General features: G+C 39.3%; 1 protein-coding gene across 1 annotated transcript in view; it reads right to left on the minus strand.

The window, feature by feature from the left end:
- KIF14 (kinesin family member 14) overlaps positions 1 to 16,771 on the minus strand; it is a 70,471-nt gene that overhangs the window by 41,069 nt on the left and 12,631 nt on the right. Inside the window, exons 6-15 of the mRNA XM_017347875.3 lie at positions 15,744 to 15,796; positions 14,092 to 14,122; positions 13,556 to 13,663; positions 11,894 to 12,010; positions 11,492 to 11,607; positions 9,501 to 9,673; positions 8,298 to 8,445; positions 7,684 to 7,747; positions 4,510 to 4,694; positions 693 to 795 (exon numbers count right to left, since the gene is read on the minus strand). Of these exons, the coding sequence (XP_017203364.1) occupies positions 693 to 795; positions 4,510 to 4,694; positions 7,684 to 7,747; positions 8,298 to 8,445; positions 9,501 to 9,673; positions 11,492 to 11,607; positions 11,894 to 12,010; positions 13,556 to 13,663; positions 14,092 to 14,122; positions 15,744 to 15,796 (1,098 nt within the window). The remainder of the gene's footprint in view (positions 1 to 692; positions 796 to 4,509; positions 4,695 to 7,683; positions 7,748 to 8,297; positions 8,446 to 9,500; positions 9,674 to 11,491; positions 11,608 to 11,893; positions 12,011 to 13,555; positions 13,664 to 14,091; positions 14,123 to 15,743; positions 15,797 to 16,771) is intronic.

Here is a 16,771-nt window from a genome sequence, read left to right on the forward strand (position 1 = left end):
CAAACTTATCTAATGATAAACATAAACATCATAGAAACTAACCTTTATTAAATGTTTTCTATATGCCAAATAGTGCATTCAACACTTCACATTTATACACTCATGTATAATTAGGTCAATTTTAGGAATAAGAAAACTAAACAGCACAGAGTTTAATAATAACACTAGATATTGGAAGCTTACTACTTGTAGATACTGCTCTAAAAATGACACACTAATGACTATGTCACTGAATACTCTGCTACCTCTAAAAGCTAAGATACACTGTACAGACAGTGACCACATGACCAGGTTATACCCGGTCCTCTTATTTAATTATTAATAATGCCCTCAAAAGTGTCCTAACTTGGATGCTGTTATTCAATCACCTAGTTAACTAACTTGCCAAAGGTCACACAGCAAACGACAGAGTCGGGGTTTTAATCCTGTATGGCCTGAGTCTAAGCCTAGCTCTCTGCAGGACACAGAATGATGCTGTCAGTGCTTGGCTATTCAGGTACTGCTTCATAGTAAGATAACTTGTATTTGCACAAAGGAAAACAATCAGTGAACTAATAGGCAAGAAAATTTTTGAGATGGAAAAGCCCTTAATTTAATTCAACTCCCTTATCTTACTGTAGAGAAAACTGAGACTCAAAGACATTAAGTAATTTGCTAACCAGTTCCATAAACTGTAGCACTCATCAACTTACATGATGTAACACTGTGGGTTCCAAAATATGTTTTCCATTTATGTACGTCTTTGCTTCCCCAACTGGGATAATACTCACGGTCCCACCAAAATTTTTGATAGTACTGTTAAAATAAGAAGTACATTGTTACAATTATAGGATGCAAAAAGGTAATAAAAAAGTAATCCTGCTTAGGATATTTCTTTGCTGTTATAGTTCATACCAATTTGTAGCAACAGCAACTTAAAATTATTTTATTTTCAGGGAGAAGCATGTAGAGTAGAGATTAAGATGCCAGTTACAACATCTCTCACGTCAGGGTACTTCTCGTATCAGAGTGTCTAGGGTCAATTCCCAGCTCCACTCCCAGTTCCAGCTTCCTGCTCATGTGCACCAAGGAGGGCAGCAGTGACAGCTCAAGTAGTTGGGTTCCTGCCACTCACATGGGAGGTCTGAACTGAGTTCCTGGGATCTGGGCATTTGGAGAATGAACAAGCAGATGAGAGTTCTCTCTCTACTTTACAAATAAGTAAATAAAATAAACATTTTCTTAAAATTATTTTCTTCCAAGTAGATTTTTAGTTTGGTGATAAAAGCCTGGCAGTGTAGCAATTCTCTCCACCAGAGGTAGCAAGAATTTTCACTGTATACATTTTGATTGTAACTTCTTTTTAAACAACAAAAAACCTCTTCCCCTCACAATGAAAAGATTTACATAGACCTCTAGCTGCTAATTGGCCTTCAAGTTCTGTAACTAGAGAACAGTTTAATTAAAGCATCTAGAGAAAAGTATCTGGGAAGCGCAGTTCACCCTCAGGCAGATCTTCTTCCCATCAGTCTAGTGAGAACCAGGTGACGGTTTACACAATGTCTACCTGTTCTGAGGTCCTACTTCTATCTATTCTACTATCAAAAGTCCGTGGTCTGGCATTCTGGACTCCTCCTGACAGTCTCCCTGGTCTGCTACTATTTCCTCATAAGAAGCCTATCTCACTCACAATCAACCACATCAGGTCCCTGAATTTGCTGAAATAGCAGCTTCCCTTCTGCTGAGACTCCCCAAGGGTTCATGTGTAAGAAGCTTGGTCTTCAGTATGGCAAGGTTGAAAGGTGGCAGGAAGAGGTGCAGCATGGTATGAGATAATTAGGTCATGGGGTCACTGCCCCCAGAACAGATTAATGTAGTTCTCATGGGACCTGTTAGTTCCCATGAAAGGGTTAGAGTGCAGGCAGGAGGGAGGGTTTGGGGTGGGGGGAGTGCCACTATGTTTGTAAATGGGAAGAAAAAGAAATCAAAAGGATACAAATTAGAAAGGAGGAAATCAAACTATCCCTATTTGCAAATGACATGATCCTATATATAGGGGATCCAAAAGACTCTACTGAGAGACTACTGAAACTCAAAAAAGTGGCAGGGTATAAAATCAACATGGAAAAATCAATAGCCTTTGTATACACAGACAATGTCATAGCTGAGAAAGAACTTTTAAGATCAGTCCCATTCACAGTAGCTCCAAAAAGAATCAAATACCTTGGAATAAGTTTAACCAAGGATGCCAAAAATCTCTACAATGAAAAGTACAAACGTCCATACCACCAAAACAAAACAGATTCAATGTGATCCCAATCAAAATACCAACAACATTCTTTGCAGATCTAGAAAAAATGATGCTAAAATTCATAGGGAAACACAAGAGACCCTGAATAGCTAAAACAATCTTATACAACAAAAACAAAGCTGCAGGTATCACAATACCTGATTTCAAGACATACTACAAGGCAGTTATAATCAAAACAGCCTGGTACTGGCACAAAAACAGACTTGTAGACCGATGGAACAGAATAGAAATGCCAGAAATCAATCCATGCATCTATAACCAACTTATCTTTGACAAAGGAGCTAAAATCAATCCCTGGAGCAAGGACAGTCTCTTCAACAAATAGCGCTGGGAAAACTGGATCTCCACATGCAGAGGTATGACACCTTACACAAAAATCCACTCAAAATAGATCAAAGACCTTAGTCTATGACCCGACACTATAAAATCATTAAATAACATTGGGGAAACTTTGCAAGACATTGGCATAGGCAAAAACTTCTTGGAAAAGGCCCTAGAAACACAGGCAATCAAAGCTAAAATTGAAAAATGAGATTACATCAAGCTGAGAAGCTTCTGCATGGCAAAAGAAACACTCAGCAAAGTGAAGAGGCAACTGACAGAATAGGAGAAAATACCTGCAAACTATGCAACTGATAAAGGGTTAACATCCAGAATCTATAAAAAGCTCAAGAAATTCAACAACAACAAAACAAACAATCCAGTTAAGAAATGGGCAAAATACTTGAACAGGCATTTTTAAGTGGCCAACAGACACTTGAGAAAATGGTCAGGATTCCTAGCCACCAGGGAAATGCAAATCAAAACCACAATGAGGTTTCACCTCACTCCAGTTAGAATGGCTTTTTTTTTTTTTTTTTTTTTGACAGGCAGAGTGGACAGTGAGAGAGAGAGAGACAGAGAGAAAGGTCTTCCTTTGCTGTTGGTTCACCCTCCAATGGCCACTGCGGCCAGCACGCTGCAGCCGGCGCAGTGCGCTGATCCAATGGCAGGAGCCAGGTGCTTATCCTGGTCTCCCATGGGGTGCAGGGCCCAAGCACTTGGGCCATCCTCCACTGCACTCCCTGGTCACAGCAGAGAGCTGGCCTGGAAGAGGGGCAACCGGGACAGAATCCGGCGCCCCAACCGGGACTAGAACCCGGTGTGCTGGCGCTGCAAGGTGGAGGATTAGCCTATTGAGCCGTGGTGCCGGCCTAGGATGGCTTTTATACAGAAATCAACAAACAACAAATGCTGGCGAGGATGTGAGGTAAAAGGTACCCTGGCCCATTGTTGGTAGGAATGTAAACTGGTGTAGCCACTGTGGAAAACAGTATGGAGATACCTCAGAAATCTGAATATAGGCCTACCACATGATCCAGCCATTCCACTCCTGGGAAATGACTCAAACCAAAAGAAGTCAGTCTATGAAGAGTTATGTATACCCCCATGTTCATTGCAGCACAATTCACAAAGCTAAGAAACAGAATAAACCCAGACATCCATCAACTGTTGACTAGATAAAGAAATTACAGTATATATACACTATGGAGTACTATTTAGCTTTAAAAAATGAAATCCTGTCTTTTGCAACAAGATGGATACAACTTTTTGAAATAAGCCAGCCCCCAAAAGACAGATATGGTTTCCCTGATCCAAGGTACCTGAAATGTAATGTATTGGAGTGAAATAGCCCTGTTTGTTTATAGCCCTGTCTCTTCTATTGAGGAACAATGTTTCTGTTTTATTTTTCACCTCTTCATACTATTTGTGGAACTCTTTTACTTAGAGTAGGGTTAGCTATATGATCATTAAGTATACTGAAAATGGAACTTTGTAAAAATTAAGAGTGGGAATGCAAGTGGGAGGGGAAGGAGGGGTTGGAACATGGCGGGGAGAAAAGGTTGGAGCATAGACAGGGAGGGAAGATTATGGGGGGAGTGCCACTATGTTCCTAAATCTTTATATGTGAAATACACGAAACTTGTATAACAAATAAAATTTAAAAATATATAGAGAGAGAGCATTATCTTGTACTTTATATTGAGAGTAACTGATCTGTTGTCCTTATAAAATACTCAGAATGTGTTTTTCCTGGCTGAAAAATAAAATTCAAAGAAGCATACCAAAATATCAAAGAAGTATACCATAGGATACCTTATCTGAAGGAAAATATAAATTATCAAGTTATGGAAGCCCACTGAAAAGTGAACAGGTACCCTTTCTAAAAATTAACATACCAGTGATCATCAGCAATCAGAACCCCAGATAGCTGAATGTCATGGCTTGAGTCTGATTTATACTTTCCAACCGTAGTTGTTCCTTCTTTTATCATATATAGCAGCATCTCTGATAGTTGTGGATCTTCATTGAGATTAACAAGGTTTGGCAAATGGTTGTCCATTTGAAATGTAATTCCTGCTTTCTAGTAGAAATTAGGAAAAACTTAATCTTAACCACAGCACAAAACTGCTAAAGCAAATGGTCTATGTTAAATATTAGAATCATTCTATATGAAGGCTCAATAAATTAGTCATCTGAGAATCTCTCCTTTCTTAGACACTTCAGTGGCTTCCCTATGACCGTAACCACCATACTCACAGACTCTAAGCCATGTTGATCTTTCTCTGTCCTTTGTTATCCTCAATCTACTCACATATCAATCCAACATCACCAAATTGTATTTATTCTTATTATTGTTAAATTGTCTTTAGAACTGATCCATTTGTTTTGCTTCATCTTCATTACCATCACCTTAGTTTCCCCCTTATCAACTAACATTGCAACTAGTGCAACAACTTCCCAATCACCTTCTCATCCATCTGACATCATGAACCAGATTAAATTTCTTTAAAGGGTACTGTCAAAATGTCAATTCTCCAGTCAAAACACTTTCAATGGTTCCTCACTTCCTAAAGGATAAAACTGGTATAGGAATCAAGTCCTCAATAAACTAATCATATCTTTCCAATTTTATCTCTTTATGACCTTATATAAACTACTTGTTCCAATAAAACTGATCCACATCCTCTTCTGAGGACACACTAAACTTTCCCACCTTTACTCTCCACACAAGTTTCTCTTCCTAGAAAGCTCTCTTCTTTTTCTCCACTAATAAAATCTTATCTATGCTCCAAAACCCAACTCAAATCCTACCTCTTCTAGGAGGTTGGATCGGCCACTCCCGTGAAATTTTCCCTCCCTCTTCGGAATTCTCATAGTACTCTGCTACCAAACATTTGAAAACATTGACTATGGTTGCCTTTGCTCTAGATTAATTCTGCCCAGTCTCTTAAAATTTAATCTACTGAAGGGTTTTGATTCCTATAAAAATGCTCCAACTACCTTCCATCCTTTAAACAAACAAAACCCAAATCTTCCTTCAACCTCATAGCCTCCCTCCCTGATTTCCACAGTTCTCACTTTCATAGAGTCCCCAAGGTTTTATTCCCAATCTCACAGCTTCACAATGTAAGGCACACATCTGTGAAACTTGGAAGTTATTCTTCACTGTTCTGTATCTCTCAAGCCCACATCTGAAAAACACTCTTGGTCTTACCGATGTTATCTCCTTTCTATCTCTTGAATCTAACCCTTCCACAATCTGTTCCTACTGTCACTGCCTTTCTCCAAACTCTCATCATCTCTTGCCTTAACCACCACAGCTTCCTAAATGAGTAACTTTCTCTGCCATCACCTCAGATTCATCATTCACACTGTTACCAGAAGAATCTCTTTAGAATAGAAGTCTACTCATTTCACACCCCTTTCACGTAAAATCCTTCAGGATCTCCTAATCTAAGTTCATGTTCCTCACTTCATCAGATCTGAATCTTCATTTTGGTCACCAGCTTACCAGCTTTGATTTCTAATCATACAAAGCTTCTTAATTCTCTAGATACACAGGCTGTATTGTGCCTTTGAATTTAGCATTTTCTATTTAAAAATTTTGACTGTATAGGGCCAGCATTATGACATAGCAGGTAAAGCCACTACCTGCAACACCAGCATCCCATATGGATGCTGGTTTGGGTCCCAAATAGTCCTTTTTTTTTTTTTTTTTTTTTTTTTTTTGACAGGCAGAGTCAGACAGTGAGAGACTGAGAGACAGAGAGACAGAGAGAAAGGTCTTCCTTTTCCGTTGGTTCACCCCCCCAAGTGGCCGCCACAGCCAGCACGCTGCGCTGATCCAAAGCCAGGAGGCAGGTGCCTCCTCCTGGTCTCCCATGCAGGTGCAGGGCCCAAGGACCTTTCCCATCCTCCACTGCACTCCTGGGCCACAGCAGAGAGCTGGACTGGAAGAGGAGCAACCAGGACAGAATCCGGCGCCCCAACCAGGACTAGAACCTGGGGTGCTAGCACCACAGGCAGAGGATTAGCCAAGTGAGCTGCAGTGCTGGCCCCAAATATTCCATTTCTGATCCAGCTCCTCTGCTAGTGGTTTGGGGAAAGCAACAGAAGATGGCCCAAGTGTTTAGGCCTCTACTACCCACATGGGTGATCTGGATGAAGCTCCTGGCTCCTGGCTTCAGCCTGGCCCAGTGTCAGCCATTGTGGCCATCTTGGGGAGTGAACCAGCAGATGGAAGCTCACTCACTCACTCGCTCTCTCTCTCGGTCTCTCCCTCTCTCTCTGTAACTCTGACTTTCAAATAAATAAATCCATTTAAAAATGTTGACTATAGAGAGCCTCTGGAGGGTGAGAGGGAGGAAGGAAATATCATTATATTCTTAGAATTGTATCTACAAACTACATTGAATCTGTTCTCTTTGTATTAATCGTACATTAACATGAAAAAAATAAAGTAAAAGAAAGCTGACCATTAGCCCAGAAAATTCCTACCCACTGTACAAGTTCTGCTTAGTTTTCTTTCTTTTTTTTTTGTTTGTTTTCTTTCTCTTTGCAGTCTTTCCTGGCAAGACCCTCCTCCAAGCTAACTCTCCTTCCTCGCTCCTGCATCTCTACTTTGTTACACACTTTTCATTGCTTTAGATTGATCAATATGAAACTGCCAGTGTTCAACAATTTTTTGCCTATAAAAATGGTAGTTTCATATGGTTTCAATTAATAAATCACACTGCTTTTCAGCCTTCTATATACATTTTGGAAACCTCCCTCTGAATAATAAGCTCTCTGAGGAGTAGAACTGTATTTAATCACCTTGGCCTCCCCCAATACAGAGACAGTTAAATATTTAGGGAACCAAAGCGAACATAACAAAATAGTTTAACTTTCCAACTAGCTCACGGGAATGAAGCAATCATAATCTTGAGCTTAATATTTCTTCATATTAATTCTCCTTATAGTATTGTATTAGAGAGTCAGCATATAATAAGTAGATGAGAAACTAGGTTTACAGATTTACTGGCATATTTCTTCTATTTTCCAATCAGTTTAGAAAGTTGAAATTATACCTGTAACTCCTTTGTTTCTTGATGTTTTCTCTTTTCAGCTTGTTCAAACTTTTCTTTCCATGCTCTTTCCAAAGACAAAGAAAATAACAGAGTTAAAAATATCCAGATACACAAAGAGGGCATTTAGCCTACAAGTAAGGCACTTGCCACCCACACTGGAGTGCTTGGATTCAACTCCCAGCTCCGGCTCCTGACTCTGGCTTCCTGCCAGTGCACACTCTAGGTGACAGCTCAAGTAACGGAGTTCCTGCTACCCATGTGGGAAACCTGGATTCAGTTCTTTGCTCCTGGCTCTGGCCTCAGATCAATCCCAGCCATTGTAGGCACTTGAGGAGTGAACTGGCAGATGGGTGCCCTCCTTCTCTGTCTCTGCCTTTCTAAAAAACAATAAAAATTCCTTTTAAAAACCATCCAGATATATAAGACTGAAAATCAGGAGACAATCAATGAAGATTAGGAAACCAGCTTATAATATTTAAGAGATGACTGGGAGTGGGCCACCTTAGTCATATGGTAGGCGGGGTGGCCCAGACTCGGATGCTCTGAAGGTCCTATCAGGGTCTTGTGACTACTCAGCGACACGTTCAACAAGTAAAGAATTGACTGCGTTCCACCTTTGCATTTCAGCCATGTCTCTCTCCTGCTGATGCAGTTTCATTCTTAGGGATGTTATTTCTTGCCGACAGAACCTGTATCTTTCAGGGTCAATGTTCCGACTGTTTCTCTGGGCAGCTTTTAGCTTTTCAATTTCTGCTTTCAATTCTAAAGAATTATAAAAAGAGGCAAGATTAATAACATTTGATATATAATAACTTACACAGTAGGCATAATCCTTCAATGTTCCATTCCATTTGAAATTTTAAATATTACCAAATAAAGCAGGACATTTGGAGAAATCAGCTTACTCTTCCTTACATGATCTATGAATCTACCTGACCTTAACCTGAAAAAGTGTCCCCATGTTAACGAACTACCCCTCGTCCCTAAGCAGGACAGTCACATAATCCATTATCCAAAATGGGACACTTGGGGGAGGCAGTGGGGCAACATTAGCTAAACAGATCACAGACATAAAGTGGGATTATCCCAGGCAAACCTCACTTACAGAGACATGTGGGATAAAAATCAAAGGTTTTTCAAGCTGGAATTCAGAATATTTTTTTAAATGAAAACAGGTGCATTTGCAAAACAGAAGGTATCCAAAAGGGTGAACTATGGCAGAGGAAACTGGTTCTTTTCTAGCCCATATCTCTGAAGTGTTTATCACCGTCTGCCACTAAACAGGGAAAGGGCAAACGGTAGTTCCACATAACAAAGATAAAATATAAGCCAAGATTCCGCACAGGTAGTAAAGTCTATTCTAACTGAATGATTACCAGGAGATAAAAAGCAGTATTTAGAATGAAGTTAGACCTGTGCTACAAACTCAAGCACAGATAGGCTTTCGTATAACAAACTAAGCCGTAGCAGAGTTCACAAATGGAATGACAGTAAAGGAAAGGTCGTAAGAAAAATAATAAGCAAATAACTATTGCTACTTTGCTGTACACATTCACAGCTCTGTAAAATTATTTTCTTGTGCTTCCTGTGTCCCCTTTACCCACACTCTAGTTTCCCTTGGTGGTTCCCCACGCATTACCAACACTTCACTTCTCATTGTCCTACTTACCTTCTTCCATCACTGCAGGATAACTACTTCTACTATAATTAATAACAGGTATAAAATCGCTGATTGCCTTAAAGTACGTATTTTAAGACTGTAATACATGAGTCTAAACTACAGCAAAGAAATTTTAAGTTTTGAGAAAAATATTCACCTCTAATTAACTTAGCATTCATGTCTTCGTTTATTTTGGCAATGTTGACGATCAAACGGGCCTGGCTGGCATATCTCAATGTGCTCAATGTTTCCTCTATGTTGCTGGCAGCAGGACTGATCGTAGCAATCATTGCAGTTTTTGAATTTCCACCCAGACTTTCTTTTAACAGCCTGCAAGGAAGAAAAGTCATAGTTAGACTTTGCTTCTGTAATAACCTATAACAGTAATTATCCACAAAGCACAAAACAAACTAATAAGTACATAATAGAGTATTGTATTCTTTATTCAAAAATCACCTAAAATTTTTTTCCTGGTGTTTGATTTTTAGCTCTCATAAATGCCTCATTTTCTCTTATACGCTATGTTAGTTCATGATGCAATCAACTGTGTAAAGGCTTTAAAACATGGCTAACCATAAAATATTTAGTGAGAGGCCTTTCACCTTACTGAACCATGAGCTATATTAGAAAAGGGTCTAGATGACCTCATCTTTGTATTTCCAATGCTACCACAACCTTTTAAGAAGGTTTAAGAAGCAAGTGGTCCACAGGTGCTGCAAATGATGCAAAGACACAGAAACAAGACTTCTATGTCATATGGAAATGCAAAAGCTTCATTTTAGAGAAAAGAGAGCGCCTGAGACTTTCAATGTAATTATTACTAGTGCAGAATCAATTCCAATACTTTTAACTTTCAAAAGGCATGAAAGAAATCAGATTTTCTCTTACAGATTTCAAGGTGGCAACCACATTATAATAAATCAATTATAAAGATGTATCATTGTTAAAGATGTAGTCTTCATCATAATTCCATATTAACACTTATCAGAATGAATATTAAATCCATACAGTTGGGGGATGGTGCTGTGGCACAGTGAGCTAAGCCTATGCCTGTAGCGCTGGCATCCCATATGGGCACCAGTTCGTGTCCCAGCTGCTCCACTTCCGATCCAGCTCCCTGCTATGGCCTGGTAAAGCAGTGGAAGATGGCCCCAGTGCTTGGGCCCCTGCACCTATGTGGGAGACCTGGAAGAAGCTCCTGGCTCCGTTTTGGCCCAGCCCCGGCTATTGCAGCCATTTGGAGAGTGAACCAGCAGATGGAAGACCTTTCTGTCTCTCCCTCTCAAACAAATAATCTTTAAACAAACAAACAAACAAAAAAAAATATTGATGTAAAACTCACTAATATAATGATATATTCACGAATGAAAACATTTTAGTATCTAAGTGGTAGTTAGTATGCTAAGCTACAATTATTCAATTTCACTTTATACACATAGAAATATGTTTGCTAGTACCACATATATTCAAACATTAGGCACTAACAGCTAAACGTAAGAATAGCTGTTTACACTCACAATACATATTACATATTAAGAGTTTTACATTAATAATTTAGTCCTTGCTCTAACCCTACAAGATAGGTACTCACAAGTGAGGAAAAGGCTAGAGCATTAAATGACTTGCTCAACGTCACACAGATTCAAAGACTAAGCAGAAATTGCAATCCAGTTAGCAGGGCTCTAGAATTCATCCTGCTAACTACTTCTCTATCTCAGTGCTAATGAAGCCAGTCTATTGTTCTTTTCCTCACAGTATTGACCATATTTTATAAAATTCTTAGGGCCAGCACCATGGCATAGTGGGTTAAAGCCCCAGCTTGCAGTGCCAGCATCCCGTATCGGTGCTTGTTCAAGTCCCAGCTGCTCCACTTCCAGTCCAGCTCTCTGCTGTGGCCTGGGAAAGCAGTAGAAGATGGCCCAAGTGCTTGGGCCCCTGCACCCACGTGGGAGACCCGGAAGAAGCTCTTGGCTCCTGGCTTCGGATCAACTCAGCTCTGGCTGTTGTGGTCATTTGGGGAGTGAACCAGTGGAATGGCAGACCTCTCTCTCTCTGGCTCTACCTCTCTCTGTATCTCTTTCAAATAAAATAAAATAATTCTTTAAAAAAAAATAAAATAAAATTCTTTATACTTCTAAAGATACTTGCCATGTGAGTACAGATTCACGATAAGGAATAAAGACCTTCTTTCGATTTGCTTGTTCAGACAGTGCAGATATGACCTTTCCCAAAGTTAGCAAGGACTTGTTAATACTCACACCTTCCTGTACGTAAGAAAATAAAATTATTTTTGACTTAAAAATAACTTCTCAGCAACAAATTTATTTCACAAATATATATTTCTCCCCTCTTATAATTTCTGAGGAAATACTGTCTTCCATCACTACGAACTTGCTTCTGACTCAAAACTTACAAATTTTCTTCACAAAGTGTTTCTCTTTCTAAGCTGCAGCAATGCAGCTATGCCCTGCAGACACAGACACAGTTTGCACTCTCCTAACACACTGCCCCCAGGAGCAGCACCCCCCAGTGACGAGAGCGCCCAGTTACCTTCAGCCGCTCCCCGCTGGTGTGAGCTGTGGAAGAGCGCTCGCTGCCTGCCAGATCGATCAGGTTTATGCGGCTTGTTATTCTGTGTTCGTGCTCCTCCCCTTCCACAAACTCTGTCTGTGGCAAAATGATATTAAAATAGCTTAATAACCTGCCATCAGTATAAGTCTTTAAGAGGGAAAGCTATGAGATGACAAATTACTCATTTTTTAAAGGATGTATATATATATATCAGTCCAGACACAATTTTTCAAATTATTTTTGAAATTGTTCATTTATTTATTTGAGAGGCACAGAGACAGAGAGAGAGAGAGACAAACAGAGAGTGGGACCTCCCATCCATCAGTTCACTCTCCAAATGCTCGAAACACTTGGGACAGGGACAGGGACAGGCCAAAACTGGAAACAATGAACTCAATCCAGGTCTCCACATGGTTGGCTGGAACTCAACGACCAGAGCCATCCCCATTGCTGCGCCAGGACTTGCATTAGCAGGAAGCTGGAGTCAGGAGCTAGAATCCAGTATTAAACCCCAGTACTCCAAAATGGGACACAGGATCTTAACTGCTAGGCTCAACAACCACTCTTTATTCAGTTTTGGAACCATCACTTCTTGAATCTGTAACAACTTATAAGGCATAAATATTCAGTCTATTGACACGACTTCATTCAGCAGTGATTGGCTTATGCAAAAATAAAAGAAATTACATTAGGGGCCAGCACCGTGACATAGCAGGTAAAGTCACTGCCGGCAACACTAGCATCCCACATGGGTGTGGGGGTTTGTGTCCCAGCTGTTCCACTTCCAATCCAGCTCCCTGCTACTGGCCTGGAAAAGCAGCAGAGGACTGCCCAAGTGTTTGAGCCCTTGTCACCTATGTGGGAGACCAAAGGAAGCTCCTGGTTCCTGGCTTTAGCCTGGCCTACTCCTAGCCATTGTGGTCATCTGGGGAGTACACTAGAGGATAGAAGGTATCTCCCTCCCTCTCTCTCTGTCTATCCTTCTCTCTAACTCTGACTTTCAAGCAAATAAATGAAAGTCTTTGAAAAAAAAATTAAAGGAGGTAAAATCCATAACTACTCGGTTATATTAAAAAAAAAACTATGAAAAGAGAAAAAGAATAGTACACAAAGATCTTGCTTATGCCAGCATTATAATAGCAAATGTCTTTAAAAATATAAATGCCAAATAATAGAGAAGAATCTGAGGAAGTGTTAAGGCTAATAGACTATTATATAGTGATTAAAATTATCTTTGCAAAGAATTTTAGTAGCATAAAACAGTTTTGGTGAATTTGTGTGTGACTGAACAACCCAAAGACCATAAACCAAAATGCTTAGAAGAATGTATTTGAGTAGAGGAAACTATGGCTCAATCTTTTACTTTCAAGGTTTTCCAAACATATTAACATACGTTGAATGTGATCAATGATATGATGAAAAAATACTCATCAATTATTGACTTAAAAAGCAGTGCTAAATAACATACTGCCATATACCCTAAAAGCCATTCAATTATTATGTATATTTCCTAAAACCCAATTAGGTTTATATGTTTATGAGACTGTACCTACTTTTTGATTTAAAGAAGACAATGGGAGCATTATCACTGAAAGGCTTTAACCAGCTGACCTATGAAAACAATCAAGAACAAAAAAATACCTTGGTCTGGGTCATCACCAGGGTAAAAACCGAATGAGATCGAGAGCTTTTATCATTCATACCCGTAGCAGCAGTTGCTCTTTGTTTGTTTCCCAATTCTAGCCAACTCTAATAAGAAAGAGGAAGGGAAGTCAGATGGGCAGTCTGTAGTTTACCGGAAAAACAAAGTTAAGAAAGCACATCCATGATTACTTTGTAAGTTGAAACTAGTAGTGTTTATCTTTTAATAATCTGCATTCCCACTGCCTTCCTCTGTCACAGACATCTGCACCAGGAAACAATATCTTTGAAAGGCCATTTCTACAACTCTAAGCTAACAGGATGGTCAATATTTATTTTTAACTCACAACAGCAATTCTGTGGTTTTTTTTAACTTAATGAAGAGCAGTTCTTTCAATTAAAAGTTAAATAAAATCAGTTTGTAGTAAAATATTAACCTTTTATTTATGCAAGTAGCAATAAAGCCAGGTAGTCTTATGAATGTTTATGATAATGCTCTATCTAGTGAAATGAAGACAAAATACAAGCAACCTTACCTGGATATCAGAGTAAGATCTGACAACATTCCTATTTGAAGAAGCAAACAGACAAAATCAATTTTACTGATGATTAAATCATGCTCTCATGAAATAATCTTTCAGTTATATAATTACTCTCTGAGATCACAATGGACCAAGTCACAGATATTATACTGATTTTCCCAGATTCTTAGATCTTCCCTGCTCTTAAAGGGCAGGAAATAAAATAATGCTTAATTTTACCAAAAAGAATGATTTTTCTTAACAAAATTAATAAAGTTCCTTAGTATCTAACATTATACTGAAGTCTAAATCATGAAACATACTTTAACACAAGCATACTTCAAAATGACTGCAAAAAATGAAATCAGAAAATAAGTTTAGTTTGGTGCAAAAATTTTTTTTAAATCCATGTATAGTTTTTCATAATACACATTTCAATGAATTCTGAAGATGTTCCACAGATATATACCTAGGTTTATGTATCTGGATACAGAATCCCAGGTTGATAACTAAACAGGGCTGGATGCATGTCAATCACTTTTCCTTAAGAAAAAGCATGTGGAGGGGCTGGTGCTGTGGAACAGCGGGTTAAAGCCCTGGCCTGAAGTGCCGGCATCCCATATAGGCGCCAGTTCTAGTCCTGGCTGCTCCTCTTCTGATCCAGCTCTCTGCTATGGCCTGGGAAAGCAGTCGAGGACGGCCCAAGTGTTTGGGCCCCTGCACCCACGTGGGAGACCCAGAAGAAGCTCCTGGCTTCAGACTGGCGCAGCTCTGGCCATTGCAGCCATCTGAGGAGTGATCCAGCAGATGGAAGACCTCTCTCTCTTTGTCTCTACCTCTCTCTGTAACTCTTTCAAATAAATAAAAATAAATCTAAAAAAGAAAAAAAGAAATTGTGCAGTGTTAAAAGAAAAACATGCGAAGTGTTGAAAGAGAAAGTAAAAGACTCTTGGCATGTATCACACTCTTAACTCATCTCAGAACCTTCTTCCTTCTACAGCTTAAAGAGGTATAAAAAAGCAGGTTGAAAAAAAGCAGGGAAAAACAAAAGGTTAACAGCAAGAAAAATAAAATTTAATTTCTTTTTTTTTAAAAGATTCATTTATTTATTTGAAAGGCAGAGTTACAGAGAAGCAGAGGCAGAAAGAGAGAGAGAATCTTCCACCTGTTGGTTCACTCCCCAAATGGCTGCATGGCTGGACCTGAGCTGATCTGAAGCCAGGAGCCAGGAGCTTCTTCCGGGTCTCCCACGTGGGTGCAGGGGCCCAAGCACTTGGGCCATCTTCTACTGCTTTCCCAGGCCATGGCAGAGAGCTGGATCGGAAGTGGGGCAGCTGAGACCCCAACCAGTGCCCATAAGGGATGCTGCCACTGCAGGCGACAGCTTTACCCACTACAGCACAGCTCTGGCCCCTAAAATTTAATTTCATACTCAATGTAATTAACACTCTATGCCAGGTATTTTATTGGTGCTGTGAAATACAGAAGCAAATAAAAATGCAAGGAACCAACAGTGCACGTGGAAAGAGAAGGAAATTTAACTGGATGACACTAACGTGGTTTCAAAGTCAGGGAGGCAAATGAGAACACAGTGAGGGCTGTGGGAGGGCAGCATCCTCTCCATTCAGCTGCTCTCTCCCCCTTGCTCCTGCTGAGCCAACACTTACATCGACAGCGCTTCCACGTATGGTCCAGAGGCAGGGTGCTCCCTTACTCTCAGCTGGGAGAAACAAGCATCAGCATCACTAAGAACACGGCAAATATTCCATATGAAACTCTAAATGATCATTTTTTCTATATTTTGAGTTGAAGGTAAAGAAATTTATCTTAATCCAAAAATAAATACAAAAGTTCTCACAATAACAAGTATGTAAAGCATTAAGAAACTGCTTCAACACCCAAAACTGCTTACAGTAGTACAATACACAGTATACTCTAACAGCAAATGTCTTACTGGTTTTTTATTCTTAAGTTAAATCCTGTACTAGCTATTATTTAAATGCTTTTAAATATCTCTCTAAAACATAATCATTAAATTTTAGATATTTACATTTTTTCATTTACATTTACATTTGAAATTCTGTGACCATACATTTTAAAACATACATGAAAGTACTTCAAAACTGTCATGGAAAAATGTAAATGAAAAATAAGCTTATTGTGGTACAAAATCAAAAACAAAAGCACCCTTGAAATCCACGTACACTCTCTGCGTAACATGTATTGTCCATGAACTTTTGAAGTACATCTACAGAGGCCACAGAAGAAAATGTCAACTTCTGTCTAAAGGCAAATGACTTCTTTAGATTTTTATTTCTTGTGCTCCAAGGTCCTTTGTAAAATTAAAAATTTTAATTTCAAATAGAAGTTTAAAAGTTTACTTATTTGTGAAACTTTGTATTGCACAAACCATCTACAAAATATCATTCTGCTAAATAATCCACTAAAATAAATGCTCTGTAATAAAAATACAACTTTACAAACTTACTGCCTATAGTTTTACAGACTACTAAGTTGGTCCTTGACTTACATGATCCAATTAAATCTTGGAACAAATATTTTATGTTTAACTTTTACACAATACGTCATTAAAACAAATATAGGTTAAATTTTAATGACTGCGGCGCCATGGTTCACTAGGCTAATCCTCCACCTGCGGCACCAGCACCCCAGGTTCTAGAACCAGTTGGGGCGC

This window comes from Oryctolagus cuniculus, chromosome 13 (genome assembly GCF_964237555.1).
Source record: "Oryctolagus cuniculus chromosome 13, mOryCun1.1, whole genome shotgun sequence".
NCBI lineage: Eukaryota > Metazoa > Chordata > Mammalia > Lagomorpha > Leporidae > Oryctolagus > Oryctolagus cuniculus.